Here is a 16502-nt window from a genome sequence, read left to right on the forward strand (position 1 = left end):
TGTTCCCACAAGTGAAGCAGTTCATCTTTGCCTTGTCTAATCCCATCTTCTTATTATTACCTTTCTTGAAGAAGGTAGTGGGTTTCTGCTTAAGCTCCTGCTGGGGCTTCTTCTTTTGTGGCTTAGGACGAAACTTTTGCACCACATGTGCACTAGTAGTCGCCTCACCATTCCCGCCCTTGCTCTTTCCCTTAACATCCTTTGCTCTTGCCTTGTCCTCCACATCAAGAGTGCCAACAAGTTCAGCAATGCTAAATTGCTGCCTCTTGTGTTTCAAGGTAGTAGCAAAATCAGTCCAGGAAGGTGGCAGCTTAGCAATAATGCACCCTGCCACGAACCTGTCAGGGAGAGGACAGCCGTACAGCTCCAATTCCTTCACCAGTCCCTGTATCTCATGAGCCTGTTCGACTACAGGACGGTTATCAACCATCTTGTAGTCATGGAACTGCTCCATGATGTACAGCTCAGAACCGGCGTCGGAAAGACCGTACCGGGCCTCAAGGGCTTCCCACACAGCTCTGCCAGTCGGGAGTGGTATGTAGGCATCAACCAGAGAATCATTGATGATGCTCAACAGTGCAGCCTTGCACATGGTCTCAGCATGTCCCCAAGCCTGCTCATCCTCATCGGATCTCACAGTAGCAGGCTGCTCATTGAGCACATGACCATAGCGCATGGCCGACAACCACAGAAGGGCTTTCTCACGCCACCTCTTGTAGTGAGTGCCCTCAAACGGCGTAGGCTTTAGCATGCCCGCAAAGCCAACAGATGAAAATGGCCTGAAATTACGTTTTTGGAATGTTGAAGAATAAGGCATTTTCATATTTATTTTAATCCATAAAAATAACACAATAAAAATGAGAGTGAAGTCATGAATAAAAAGACAGAAACAATTCATGACAAATGTTAACATGATGATAAGACAAATTATGGAGCCGAAACATATGTGAAACTTTGTTTTACATAGCTGAAGCATCACATACATGATCATAAATATAAAAGATGTGTTCTCAAATATCAAGATCATGATGATCAAAAATTAAAAGGAACCAGAAAACCAGTACTAGCATAATCATCCAAATCAACCAAACAGAGCATGCTGAATATGAAAGCAGTATTGCCTAGGAACATCATGATATTGATGATGAAACTCAGAAGAGGGTGAAGGAGATTATACCCTGCGGCGGAGCCGCTCGCACCAGGAAAAGCCATGATGGTGCTTTGTTGTTGTAGTCGTCCCGCTCGATGCAGTGCAGAAAAGGACGCCGTGAAGAGGCACCGCTACAGGTTCACCAGCGAGTAGTCGTGCCACCACCGACACTCCCCAAAAACGTAATCGCCCGTCTTCACCCGAGCAGGTGAAGCCCACGATGGAGACGCGTTCCGGAGGCCTACTCTTCCATCTCTGGTGCTCGCCGGAGGTGGAACGGGAAGAACTTGCGCTGCTGGAAAGTGGTGTACTTCGCCAAGAGAGCTTAACCGAGAGGGGAGGATTTGTTTTATAGGCAGAGGCCAGAAGACGAGAAGCCGACGGCACCGAGGGGTCACACCTCCCTTCTGCGGTGGGAGAGACGGAGAGCCAGAAGTCACGGGAGTTAACAGAAACTCCTCCAATCAATTCGTCACAGGAAACGGAGTTTCAAAAATAAAGGCCTCGCCTGCCCGTCCGCTCGCTCACCGCCGCCTGCCCGCCTGCCTGCCTGCCTCGCCAAGCCTCGCCTCGCCATGCCCACGCCGCGCGCGTGTGTGGCATCCAGGTGATTCACTTTTACTTCTCAAATAGATCGATCAATGATCAGGTATTTAAGTAGAGTCGCATCTCGATTAAATTCCCATATGGTATAAAAACCATTAATGTACATGTACGGACCATAGAGTTTAATAGAGATATTAAATAAATGGGCCAAGCCCATAATATCTAACAAAAACTAACCGGAGGCGTGCGGAGGTCCTCACCGATGCCAGATGAGGAACAGCGATGTCGGCGTTGAAGCAGATAGCGGCGAGATCGGGTTTCACAAGCGGCTCCTCCAACTGATCGGAGATGCTGCATCAATATGATCTAGTGATTGGGTTAACACGGAAACAGAGACTTCAAAGAGGAGCAGGTACGTACTGCGATCATATCAGATTGTTCCATGAGCGGTGACATACGTGATCTGCATTGCTGCCTGGTTCGTTACTGCCGGTTGATGATTATTGTTCATGGATCTCAGTATTTTCTGGCGTTGACGGATGAGACCATGATGGCCGTAGGGAGCGTAGGGTTCCGGTGGACTGCAGTGCTTGGCTAGTGGATACGTATGCCGATAGCGTACGTGGCTTTCCAGTCATGCGTGACGGTTTGCATGCTTCTGCTCGGCACAGGCAACAGCAGATGGTAGATCGGCGGGCCAGGCATAGCAACGTACCGAAACGATGCATGGTCTGCATGCACTGCCGGAGATGAAGTTGATGGCAATAGATGGATCTCCCCATGATGACGTAGGCACGGCCGGCGGCGGTCGATGGCAACAGCGCGCAGGGGTGGGCTCGACTTGTTGCACGATGGAGATGATGGCCGGGCTGGGCAGCGCGGCGGCGACAGCGACGGCGAGGGAAGGAGGGAAAAATATAATTTATTACACGAGGGATTTTCTAAATTAGGGGCTTCCCATACGCTAGTTTTGGTGTGCTTTGTCCAAGGAGTTGGTAGATATATATAGGGAGAAAAACTCTCCACATCCCCGTCAACTAGCGTTATGGTACTAATTGACGTTGCACCATCCGCCTGAACTAATGGGCCTAAATAAACATTAAAGCCCCTGCATGGGCCTTTGAGATTTACTAGGATTATTGCACCTCGGCTTTGAGCGTTGGGAAAAATGAGAGATTTATTATTTTTGGAATTAATTAATTTCATGGATAAAATAATTCTAGAAAAGTTCAGAATTAATATTTAAGCCACGAAAAATACTCCGAGACCTCCGAAAATTTGGAGAAAATTATCAGAGACACTTTGGAACATGATGAACCCAAATAAAGTATTTGGAGCTCATAAAAAGATTGTTGGGAGCTTGGAACATAAAGATTAAGGTGAAGGAGGTAGGAATTAAATTTCAGAAAGAAGCTGAAAAATTCCTAGAGATAGATATTCGTCTCCTAAACGTATAAAAAACACACATTTTGCACATAGAAACACGAGGTGCGACCGGCATGAATGCAACAAACACATTTCTACCTTATGATAAATTTTAAATTAATGAAAATTTTTATTTTCCTATGTTTTAATGAGCACAAAATTCCAAATTAAATCATTTTAGCTCTATTTCCAGAAATTCAAATTTTAGGGTGTTACAGTTTAGCTTAGCAATTTGGACGGCTCCATGGAATATTCATCTCCAAATTACGTCCTGAAATCTTGTTTATGTAACGGCATATCATATACATACAATATTGAATAAATTTTATATGATCTCTTCACGTCACTTTAAATATTCAAAAAGAACATGGTGGTATAGCTTGCAGCACAGACACAAAAACAGTAATTGGTTACAACTTCCAATTTATTCAATATTATCGGCTGTAGCATAGCGTAACTGAATAGATACAGGAGTATGCAAAATGCATATAAGCATATCTTCCTATACAATAATGAACTGAGTCTTGATTTACTTAGTAGTGGTTGTTCTCCCAGAACTGAGCTTGAAGCCAATCAATTGTTCCCTTTTGCACCTGGAAGGCCTTGGCCAAGACATCATCTGAGATCGGTGGCTTTGATCCAAAGACTGCGTTCGCAATAGTAATAACCCCAGGGTTCTGGCTGCTTAGTGCAGCGATTGCCACAGCCGGCTTGTCATGGACCGGGTTGAATTGGAAGTGTATGAGCCCTTGGGGGAAGACAAACACGTCACCCTTGTTGAGAACCTTGGCGAATAGCTTGTTACCATTGTCTGTGTTGGAGGTGACAAATCCAACATAAAGTGTACCCTCGAGCACGGTGAGGATCTCTGTGGCACGTGGGTGGGTGTGTGGCGGATTTTCGCCTAATGGTGCATAGTCAATGCGAGCCAACGAGATGCCCAGGGTGTTGAGTCCAGGCAACTGCATGACATTGATCAAAGTGACATTGGATCCAACCTTGCTTTTCATGGTGTCCCTAGGCTTGTCAAGGTTTGCTGCCTTGAAAAAGTCATCGGCGTTCACTGCCATGGGGTCCTTGCAAACAAATCCATTCACCTTCACTGTATGCATAGACGAGGACAAATAGTTAGATGGAGAACAGGTGATTAGGCCATACCTTGAAATGCTAGTTGTATGTAGATGCTTGTTTTAACAAATGATTCTTATTTGATTAGTGAATTAGTATAAGAAAACAGCATGACTTAAAGCGAGAGTATGCATACCCGGAGAGTGTATGTCGGCAACACAGAAGTCTTGGAGCGGGCTAGGGTCAGAGGCAGTGGCCTGAGAAATGACCAATGCTACAAAAGCAACGAGGAGGAAGTAGGTGGAGGCAGCCATTTGGTTTTGCACACGCTTTTGTGTTTGTGCTCTCTGAATTCAGCTATGGAGCTTCTTAGCTTGTGGTGTTTGTGTCTGTCTTGTTGATGCTTTTGGCATGGGGATGGTGAGGTTATATAGCCTGCCACAGAGCATGTGGCGACGTGTACGTATTAATGGCTTAATAAGTCTTAAGTCGAACCTTTCAGCAGAACTGAAGAAACAGTCTTGGCAGTTGTCTTATATCAACTTCGCACACCTACCTTGCTTTTAATAATTTTTTCACACGCACCATACGGCTAACAAAATCAACGTGCACGTTCTCTTTGCTTGCAGCACAGCATTACGGAAGTGTAGTCTTTGTTTTCTTTTTGTGTTTTTTGGTGTCTGGGTTCAAGCGTACCATCTTTGCTTGTGCTAACATAGGTATAGAAAGAGTCAACTCACAAAAAAATTTACAAATAGTCAATAATGCGAAAGTACATGACCGTCATATAAAATCTTTATTACCTTTTGCACTTCATATAATTATAACTATCCAACAATCTCCATATATTCCGTCTTTCGTGACCGGTTGACGAGTCATATATAGCAGACGACTAACGTTTCCAATGTTTATTTGGTCACCATTTTTTTTGCTTGTGAGAACTGGGGAATTATATATCTGAAACCAACATCTGTCGTACACGCTTTACTAGATCAAGCACTTGACTGCTTCTTAGTAGCTTTACACTAATACGTGAGGTACAGAAAGAGTCATCGATGCTTGTGCTAACATGCGTATAGAAAGAGTCAAATCCTCGCTAATAATAGATAGAAAGAGTTAATAGTGGGGAAGCCTCTCTATAACACATGTACAATATCTTTATTTACTTTACACCTTGATCACAACTATTTAATAATCTCCATGTCGTCATTCGTGACCACTAGTTGAGTCATACTTCCTCTGCCCAAAAATAACCGTCGTTCTCGCTTCCTGAGAAATAACTTTGACGACTAATTTTATATAAAAAGATATTAATATTTATGATACACAATTAATACCATTAGATAGATCTTTAAATCTATTTTCATAATAAATTTGTTTGGAAATACAAATGTTGCTCGTGTTTTCTACAAATCTAGTCAAACTTATGGCACGGAAACCCAAAACGACAATTAATTTGGGACGGAGGTAGTATATAGCAGAAAGAGTCAACTCCTCGTGTTTCCAATGTTTACTTGGTCACCATTTTTTCGGGAGTTAACATAAATGAATGAATCGAGTGGAATGCTTCCGTACCAAGGCTGGGACAAACTTGGTAAACGCCTAAAGGGTAGCTACCGCACACGCTTTACTTTTGAGTTAATCTGGTGAAGCTTCTATATCTATCGGTACAAGACCAAACCGTCATCTGTCCTTCGTGCTTCACCAGTGAGGTCATCCCATAAGCTAGCCTGCAGCCTGCTATTGCCACAACATTAGCAAAATGTTATTTTTCTATTCTCCAGATCCCAGACTTTTTGATATGACATTGGCCCTTCATTAACGTCTTGCTGCTTCGGATAGTGACTTTTTTTTTTTGCATCGGATATGATATTGGCCCTTCATTAACGTTTGAATTTCTAAAAGTTTAAAATTTGAATTTTTAAACGACCTCGGATGGACAAATAGCAAAAATGAAAGTTGTAGATCTCAAAAAAAGCACGGTGACCATGATCCTGCTTCATCAACCATGTTGAAACAAAAATTTAGGTGCATGGCTAAAGAATCACTGCCGGTCTGTGTTACCATTGGGCAATATATGAAAGCTATCCTATCACAACCGGTTGAAGCTACGAACCTTATCCCTACCGATTGCAAAGCAGTCGGCAGTGATCGGCCAACAGTGAATGTATACTCTGTGATAGTGGCTTATATATGCTAATATGTCAAGTGTACGCTGTAATATTTGGGATGGTTAGTCATGCATTTAAAGATCACCTCAGCGAAGGCCATGGAGCAATAATGGAGATCATACCTGGAAGACATGCAAAAAGTCCAAAGTAGAAGAAGGGCAGACAAGAAGACATAAACAAACGGAACTAGACGAGTGCTGCACAGGAGCACCGGATAACTCCTGTGATGCCTCTTTTTACAAGCAACGGAGAAATGAAAAGGGCGGTACACAGAAGTAGGCAAGACAAACACCAACAAAACATTGGTGGTTGCGACCAGGGAGGACTGGAGAAAAGGCTAGGACGATGAAGAAGTCTTTGCAAAAGCTTTTATAGGCACCGGAATAATCTGGCGATGGATAGAGAGGGCGGCGCCAAAGAAAGTTTTAGGTGCACCGGATTTATTCGGTGGTCACCGGAGAAAGGTCCAATGGTCGGCAACGACTAGCTGACATGCAGTCACTAGAATTCTCCTGGTGGGGTTAGGCTAGTTAGAAAACCGCTTTATCTCTTGCATTAGGCTTAGTAAAAGAGGTTTGCATACCTCTGAAGCTTAGTGCTCGTGCGTGCACCATTATTGTACCCTAGCGGCTTCTAACCTTGCGATATCACAAGAACCATGTTTATGGTGCGGCCACCTCTGGTGTACCGAAGGAACGAGGCCCATGGTGTTTGAGCCGGAAGCTCGATATTGAAGATGGTAGGGAGCAGTCCACGATTGGCCATTTCGAAGACACACTTGCGTGTGGGGATGGCCCGGGGACTATCCACGGAGTTATCCAACCAAGATCTTGGCCCGTGCGAGGGGCTCCAACGAGTACACTAGGGGAAGCACGAGCTTCTTGATACCTCGAGAATAAAGCACTACTTAGAGGCGGTCATAAGATAGACCCATGCTCCCCATAAGTCAGGAACCGTGGCGCTGTGGCTGATCCTGTGAGACCTAAGCGACAAATTACCCGCACCACTAATCTTACATTAGTGGCATGTGTTTAATTTCATGTCATGTAACACCCGGTTTTAAGGACAGGCCGAATGCACACCATATGTGAGCCCTGGTAATCAAACCTCACATATAGCTACAAATAAAGGGGCAGTATCAATTCACAATGCTTAATATATAGCGAACTTAGCAAAAGAAATAACCTTAGAAAGCAATCAATGGATAGACAACTCTGATCTCTGGGTGCAGACTTCACTCCCCTGGATCCAACTGACTGGTTGATCACAAGCCTAACTTCTCAAGTCTCTGACAAACTATTATCCGGCCTGAGGTGTGGGGGAAATTGCAAGAGTGAGTCCATGTCGAACTCAACAAATATAGCAACAAGGTATTGTAATCCATAACCACATGATCAAGTGTAATTGAATAATAAATAGCTTAAAATAACTCAGTTAAGCATGATTTAACAAGTGCTCATCTTTGGCGTAAGAATCCCTTGGTCGCCCGTGACCGTGAGCACGGCTGATATATCAGTTTATTAAACTCTGCGCAGAGGTGTACACTTTCACTGTGAGTCATGATTTCCAAATGTACGGGTTTGCAAGGTCCAAACATCGGAAATCATATAAAGCTACTCAGAAGTTCGTCTAACCGGGAAGGGCCGCAGGGTCATCGGATATTGGAACCCCCCTTCCATTAAAAGGCCGCTTCCATAGCAAGGCACAACAGGACAGAGGCTGTCCTATACCCAACTCGCAGTATCCTCTAAGCCTGCTAGAAAAGGTCTCCCAAGCAACTAGAGCCAGAGCCATATAGCCCTCACAGCTGTACTGTAAGTCCCGGATGATCACTTACAAATGAGACCTTGTGGAGAGGGAATTTAACCCTCCTGTTGTTGCTAACAAGTCATCTCTTGTGTTTATAGCATATTCATTAATCAAGCTTCAAGATCATGGTCACAGAAAGAAAACCCAAACTATACTTGCCTTAAACACCGATCCTTCGGTAAGCTTTAATCTTCAACGTTTTCTTCTTCTTCTTCTCCAACTTCTTATAGATCACCAACACAAAACTCACCGACTGGACAAGACCGAAAGCACCACACAAGCATCCGAACAAGCATGCATAGCAAACATACTAGATTAGAACAATACACCAATCAATGAAAAGATTCGAAATCTAATCTACATATTGCTACGATCACACACACGCGAAAGGCACACTAATCGGAGCTATGATAAAACAGAAACATCTATCGAAGGATTTACGTTGGAAAGAAAACTATATGCTTTATCTATTTTAATGATCATAAAACATGTATAAGATACCTCAGGGGAATATCTAAAATTGAGTTAAGTCATTTTATACTTGAGTTATTAGATTTAGAAAACTAAGATAAATTAATCATATCTTAATTATAAATATCTTGATATCATTTATGCAAATTAAATTGAAATATAATAACAAATGAGAGTACATATATTCAAAGTATATATGTCACATTTAAACTTGGCAAATTACAATTTAAAGACATACATGTTTACGTCACTAATTAATCATATTTTATTAATCAACATATCTCATATTATATAAAGTATTTAAACTTTACTTTAGAAATATAGAACATGTGAGAGCAACTAATAGAACAATTATATTATGTCTCATAATTGATCTAAGCAAGTCATAATTAAAAAGGAATTAATGTTGGCATACGTCATATTTTATAATTATAAAAGATTATATATATACTTTTAGTCATTTAAACATCTATAAATTAAAAACATATATCATGTGAGGGCATCTATTCATATTTAACACATATGCAACATTCAACTAATTATAATCTAAGACTGTACTGAAGTTACTGATTAATCAGATTAACAGGTTATGTATAATCACCGGAATACAAAACCTATATTGTTTCTAGTTATAAAACTAATTACAAGCATGTTAACCAATTTAATATTTAGCTATATATGAAAAATCATGTGACATGAAAAACATTGCCCCTAACATATCATTCACGTCAGCACGTACCAAACGCAACTTAAACGGTGCAAAACGAAATTAGAACTTAAATTGCTCTTAATTAACAAGTTATTGAATAATCCTTAATCAAATTAATATTCAACTTATAAATCTCCAAGATGTGAGATATGTTAATCATCCCTGCAAACACGTATCACACACTGCGATGAAACTCGTGCAATCAAATCGACATCAAAAACCTAAATCGACTTTAATTAATCAGCGATTAATTAATTATAGACACAATTAATATTTTAATAAAATAAATTCATAAACATGTGATATAAAAACTAATAACTCTACTGTGTAGATCTCGACGACACGAAACTAACGCAACTAGAACGAACTGAAACGGAATTAAAACGAAGAAACCACGGAGATTAAACGAACCGGTGGCAATACCGTAAATATAGTCATATTCTTCCTTGTGATCTTCACGTACAGAACATGGCCATGGCAGCCATGGGGGTGCTGCTGCTCACGCGCTGGGCGGGGAGAGAGAGGCCTCGGCCTGCGGCAGCAGCCGGCTGACCGGAGGCGCCAGACCGCAGTTGATGCAGGCCGGGTGGAGCCGGTTGGTCTGCACGAACGTGCAGGACTCAGCGGCGGCCTGCCCTGCCAGAGCAGCGCCTGCTGTTCCTTCACGGGGCAGGGGCTGGGGCGCAGGGTCGGCGGCGGCGTGGGGCATAGTGGGGCCCGATGCGGCGCAGGTGATTCCCACCGACGACAGCGCACAGAGCCGGGGTGGCCGCAAAAGACGAACTTCGGCCATGGTTGCTCCTCGCCGGAGAAAAGAAAGATGAGACGGGAAACGGTCAAACAGGCACGGATTCGCGAAAAGGATGGAAAGACGGTGTAGAGGACGACGAGATCTACCTCATGGTGGTGACGGTTTTCGCCGGAGACGTCCGAGATGGCCGGAAAAGCTCGCCGAAGGTTCGCCGGAAACCTAGCTGTGGAGAACTTCGGCGTCCGATCTGCGGGGCTACGAGTGGCGGCTCGAAAAACAGGCTGTACTTCTGGAATCCTCGCGTCGAGGGCTACGCCGGCATATATATATATACGTAGGGTTTGGATATTTTGGAAATCCGAGATATTTTAGTAAATATTGATTTTCGGAATTAAAATAATTATAGAAAATCGAGAATTACTATTTAGGCTCCGAAAAATATCTCTGAGCTCCGAAAAATACTAGAAAAATTCCTGGGAATAGATGAAAGGATAAGGAACACAACCAAAGTGGTTTAGCTCCCGAAAAAGACTTTTGCATTGATCAAGAAAAAATATAAAACTCCAAGAAATATGAATTTAATCCCAAAAAAGGTCGGAAAGATTCCCGAAAAGTGAGGCATCATCCTAACGTGTCTTAAAACCTTTTCCAAGACTTTAGATTTTAAAAACAAGGCATCTTATCTAACTTTTGTTTTTGCAAATTTTCAAATTCTTTTTAAACCACTACTTGAAAGCAATATTTTAAAGATTGAGATTCGAATTTATTTTCCAAACCACTCATCACAAAAGTATCAATGCAACGGTATGTATGCACAAACATGTTGTTACCCTTACGTTGGATTTTAATTTAAAGAAAAATTTCTTTTACCTATGTTTTTATGAGCATAAAACAATTAACAGAAATCATTTTACTCTTTTTAGAAAGTTGCTAATTTTAGGGTGTTACATGTCACTAATTAAGGCGTCTCCTTTGGCTGTTTTGACATAGTGCCTTAAAAACTACTGTATATTTGGATGGTTAGACTTCTCGTGTGTGTGGACTTTTGTCTTGCAAAATTTGTATTAAATTAAGCTTAAGTAGTAATACAACGTTGGAATTGGATGTGACCACGTATGATATTTCACTTACTATATGCATGTAGTGGAACACATAGGTCGTGTGGCTCCATGGCCTACTTGGTCGATTAAGTTAACCATCGGTGATGTACCAGTTGATAGTATAGTTTATGTAGCACCCGGTTTTAAGAACAAAACCAGATACGCACCATATGTGAGCCCAGGAAGTTAAATCTCACATATAGCTATAAATAAAGGTAATATCAATAGACAATGCTTAAATACATTGCATATTAGTATAAAGAATGTAACCTCAGAGTATAGACAACGGAAAGACCTAAATCCACAGGGATGACTGGTTGATCACAAGCCTAATTCCTCCAAACTCTAGCAATCTGGTACCCATCTGGGATTTTTCTATATATGTGTAAAATAAAGCAAGTGTAAGTACGAGTCGTACTCAACAAATATGACATGGGGTTCATGAGGCTCAAAAGGTTGACACTGGTTCAACTGCGATTAGCTTTTAATGAGTCATCTTTTAGCAATTGGTTGGCATCAAATTTATCCATAAGCCCACGTAAACACATGATCAGGTAAACATGAATAATGAATAACATAAACAATTAACCATTAGTGAGCATCTTCATCATCCATATCACTAGTGTTCATCATCTATTCCATAAATGTTCCAAGGCCGCTCGTGACCGTGAGCATGGCTGATATACCGGTTTTACACTCTGCTGAGGTTGTACACTTTCAATGTGAGTCATGATTTACCATTTCGCCCGAGGCGGCCAACCTCTTGACCCACTACCAAGGAAAGTCGGCAGGGTTCACTATGAAGCCTTTCAAAGTTTCGTCTAACAAGTTAGGGCCATTAGATTCATTTGGTGAACAGATATAGGAACCCCTATATCGAATGGTACAATTCCATCACGGCTATACACATAAGAGTAGAGGCTGTCCTATACCTGATTCGGCAAGCCATTCTTACGCCAATAAAGGTAGCCACTAACAAGCTAGAAAAGGTCCTCATACTGAGCGAAAGCCAGAGCCATATAGCCCTCACAGCTGTACTGTAAGTCTCGGATAAATCACTTACAGATAAGTCCTTAGGGAGAGGAATCTAGAGCACCATAAAATAGCCCAATGCCCTAGCCTCCTTGTTCCATGTTGCTAAAAAGCATCTTTTAGTGTTTCTTGCATATTACATTATTCAAGTTACAAGATCATGGTTGAAGTTGAGCACTAGCATCATACTACCCAGTGCAATACCCCATAGGTAACAAGGCACAAGGTAACAAAGTACTAGGAAATACTTTGTGGCAGTCAAGGTAGGCACATGCAGTATGAATTAAGTGATTAAAGGTGTATAGGACAACAAGGAAGATCCGATGCTATACTTGCCTTAAACACCGATCCTTCGGTAAGCTTTAATCTTCAACGTTCTTCTTGTTCTTGATCACCACGTATATCTCACCGACTGGACGTAATCATAAAGCACCACACAAGCATCCATACAATCATACATGAAGCAAACAATAGATCTAAATTAGAACAGTACACCAAACATAAAATCAAGATGAAAAGTTTGTAAAACGAATCTACGTCTCGCTACGTACACACAGACGCGAAAACACGCTAATCGGAGCTACGGTTGAAAAGATACAACTACCGAAAGATTTACTTTACACACGAAAAAGAAAACTATAGGCTTCATTTATTTAACTATATAAAAGCTTATATAAATTGGATTAAATCAAATTTGGATTTGAGTTATAAAACTAAAGTAAAACAAATCATATTTTATTTACAAAACCTAGTTGCATAATTATTAATCAAGATATGATTTAAACCATGAAATTTTAGAAATAGTAATATGGTAACCACTGTTGCTAACACGTAGATGTCGTCGCTATGAATCTAACGCAACTTGAATGGGTCAAAACAGATCTAAAACACAAAAGATATGATTTACACAAGATTTTCTTTGATAAAATAATAGATTAAATTTAATCACGTATTTTAAAAGTTGAAAACACATCTAACAGTAGTATAAACATGTAGGTTATGAAATTACGAACCTAGCGCAAGTTGAACGGATCAAATCGGAGTTAGAACGAAGAAACGGTAAGGATTCATTATTGATTGTAAGTGGTGTATTTTTATAGTATTGTTGGATTTGTTTTTCTATAAGAAAACGGCCATAAAACATATACATGATGTCATCAAGCTAATTGGAACAGCTAACTGGAGCAGGGAGCACGCACGGCGCACGGCAACAACTGATGATCGTATAGGAGCTCAAGAAAGCTAGCAGGGTGCAGGTCAAGGAGGGAAAACTAACCGGAGGCGTGCGGAGGTCCTCACCGATGCCAGATGAGGAATAGCGATGTCGGCGTTGAAGCAGATAGCGGCGAGATCGGGTTTCACAAGCGGCTCCTCCAACTGATCGGAGATGCTGCATCAATATGATCTAGTGATTGGGTTAAAGGAAACAGAGACTTCAAAGAGGAGCAGGTACGTACTGCGATCATATCAGACTGTTCCATGAGCGGTGACATACGTGATCTGCATTGCTGCCTGGTTCGTTACGGCCGGTTGATGATTATTGTTCATGGATCTCAGTATTTTCTGGCGTTGACGGATGAAACCATGATGGCCGTAGGGAGCGTAGGGTTCCGGTGGACTGCAGTGCTTGGCCAGTGGATACGTATGCCGATAGCGTACGTGGCTTTCCAGTCATGCATGACGGTTTGCATGCTTCTGCTCGGCACAGGCAACAGCAGATGGTAGCTAGATCGGCGGGCCAGGCATAGCAACGTACCGAAACGATGCATGGTCTGCATGCACTGCCGGAGATGAAGTTGATGGCAATAGATGGATCTCCCCAAGATGACGTAGGCACGGCCGGCGGCGGTCGATGGCAACAGCGCGCAGGGGTGGGCTCGACTTGTTGCACGATGGAGATGATGGCCGGGCTGGGCAGCGCGGTGGCGACAGCAACGGCGAGGGAAGGAGGGAAAAATATAATTTACTACACGAGGGATTTTCTAAATTAGGGGCTCCCCATACGCTAGTTTTGGTGTGCTTTGCCCAAGGGGTTGGTAGATATATATAGGGAGAAAAACTCCCCACATCCCCATCAACTAGCCTTATGGTACTAATTGACGTTGCACCATCCGCCTGAACTAATGTGCCTAAATAAACATTAAAGCCCCTGCATGGGCCTTTGAGATTTACTAGCATTATTGCACCTCGGCTTTGAGCGTTGGGAAAAATGAGAGATTTATTATTTTTGGAATTAATTAATTTCATGGATAAAATAATTCTAGAAAAGTTCAGAATTAATATTTAAGCCACGAAAAATACTCCGAGACCTCCGAAAATTTGGAGAAAATTATCAGAGACACTTTGGAACATGATGAACCCAAATAAAGTATTTGGAGCTCATAAAAAGATTGTTGGGAGCTTGGAACATAAAGATTAAGGTGAAGGAGGTAGGAATTAAATTTCAGAAAGAAGCTGAAAAATTCCTAGAGATAGATATTCGTCTCCTAAACGTATAAAAAACACACATTTTGCACATAGAAACACGAGGTGCGACCGGCATGAATGCAACAAACACATTTCTACCTTATGATAAATTTTAAATTAATGAAAATTTTTATTTTCCTATGTTTTAATGAGCACAAAATTCCAAATTAAATCATTTTAGCTCTATTTCCAGAAATTCAAATTTTAGGGTGTTACAGTTTAGCTTAGCAATTTGGACGGCTCCATGGAATATTCATCTCCAAATTACGTCCTGAAATCTTGTTTATGTAACGGCATATCATATACATACAATATTGAATAAATTTTATATGATCTCTTCACGTCACTTTAAATATTCAAAAAGAACATGGTGGTATAGCTTGCAGCACAGACACAAAAACAGTAATTGGTTACAACTTCCAATTTATTCAATATTATCGGCTGTAGCATAGCATAACTGAATAGATACAGGAGTATGCAAAATGCATATAAGCATATCTTCCTATACAATAATGAACTGAGTCTTGATTTACTTAGTAGTGGTTGTTCTCCCAGAACTGAGCTTGAAGCCAATCAATTGTTCCCTTTTGCACCTGGAAGGCCTTGGCCAAGACATCATCTGAGATCGGTGGCTTTGATCCAAAGACTGCGTTCGCAATAGTAATAACCCCAGGGTTCTGGCTGCTTAGTGCAGCGATTGCCACAGCCGGCTTGTCATGGACCGGGTTGAATTGGAAGTGTATGAGCCCTTGGGGGAAGACAAACACGTCACCCTTGTTGAGAACCTTGGCGAATAGCTTGTTACCGTTGTCTGTGTTGGAGGTGACAAATCCAACATAAAGTGTACCCTCGAGCACGGTGAGGATCTCTGTGGCACGTGGGTGGGTGTGTGGTGGATTTTCGCCTAATGGTGCGTAGTCAATGCGAGCCAACGAGATGCCCAGGGTGTTGAGTCCAGGCAACTGCATGACATTGATCAAAGTGACATTGGATCCAACCTTGCTTTTCATGGTGTCCCTAGGCTTGTCAAGGTTTGCTGCCTTGAAAAAGTCATCGGCGTTCACTGCCATGGGGTCCTTGCAAACAAATCCATTCACCTTCACTGTATGCATAGACGAGGACAAATAGTTAGATGGAGAACAGGTGATTAGGCCATACCTTGAAATGCTAGTTGTATGTAGATGCTTGTTTTAACAAATGATTCTTATTTGATTAGTGAATTAGTATAAGAAAACAGCATGACTTAAAGCGAGAGTATGCATACCCGGAGAGTGTATGTCGGCAACACAGAAGTCTTGGAGCGGGCTAGGGTCAGAGGCAGTGGCCTGAGAAATGACCAATGCTACAAAAGCAACGAGGAGGAAGTAGGTGGAGGCAGCCATTTGGTTTTGCACACGCTTTTGTGTTTGTGCTCTCTGAATTCAGCTATGGAGCTTCTTAGCTTGTGGTGTTTGTGTCTATCTTGTTGATGCTTTTGGCATGGGGATGGTGAGGTTATATAGCCTGCCACAGAGCATGTGGCGACGTGTACGTATTAATGGCTTAATAAGTCTTAAGTCGAACCTTTCAGCAGAACTGAAGAAACAGTCTTGGCAGTTGTCTTATATCAACTTCGCACACCTACCTTGCTTTTAATAATTTTTTCACACGCACCATACGGCTAACAAAATCAACGTGCACGTTCTCTTTGCTTGCAGCACAGCATTACGGAAGTGTAGTCTTTGTTTTCTTTTTGTGTTTTTTGGTGTCTGGGTTCAAGCGTACCATCTTTGCTTGTGCTAACATAGGTATAGAAAGAGTCAAC

The 16502-nt window shown here is 41.9% G+C and overlaps 2 protein-coding genes across 2 annotated transcripts; both read right to left on the reverse strand.

The window, feature by feature from the left end:
• Positions 1–3527: 3527 nt before the first annotated feature.
• Positions 3528–4585, reverse strand: LOC136472010 (germin-like protein 12-2). The gene is made up of 2 exons (XM_066469756.1): positions 4386–4585; positions 3528–4223 (listed from the first exon to the last, which is right to left on the reverse strand). Exons 1-2 carry the CDS (start codon positions 4501–4503, stop codon positions 3655–3657), a joined length of 687 nt encoding a protein of 228 aa, XP_066325853.1. The 5' UTR covers positions 4504–4585; the 3' UTR covers positions 3528–3654.
• Positions 4586–15120: 10535 nt separating this feature from the next.
• LOC136472012 (germin-like protein 12-2) lies at positions 15121–16149 on the reverse strand. Its single transcript, XM_066469757.1, has 2 exons — positions 15963–16149; positions 15121–15800 (listed from the first exon to the last, which is right to left on the reverse strand). The coding sequence occupies exons 1-2, from the start codon at positions 16078–16080 to the stop codon at positions 15232–15234; spliced, it is 687 nt and encodes a 228-aa protein (XP_066325854.1). The 5' UTR covers positions 16081–16149; the 3' UTR covers positions 15121–15231.
• Between the last annotated feature and the right edge of the window lie 353 nt (positions 16150–16502).

The sequence above is a fragment of the Miscanthus floridulus genome, chromosome 8, assembly GCF_019320115.1.
Source record: "Miscanthus floridulus cultivar M001 chromosome 8, ASM1932011v1, whole genome shotgun sequence".
Lineage (NCBI taxonomy): Eukaryota > Viridiplantae > Streptophyta > Magnoliopsida > Poales > Poaceae > Miscanthus > Miscanthus floridulus.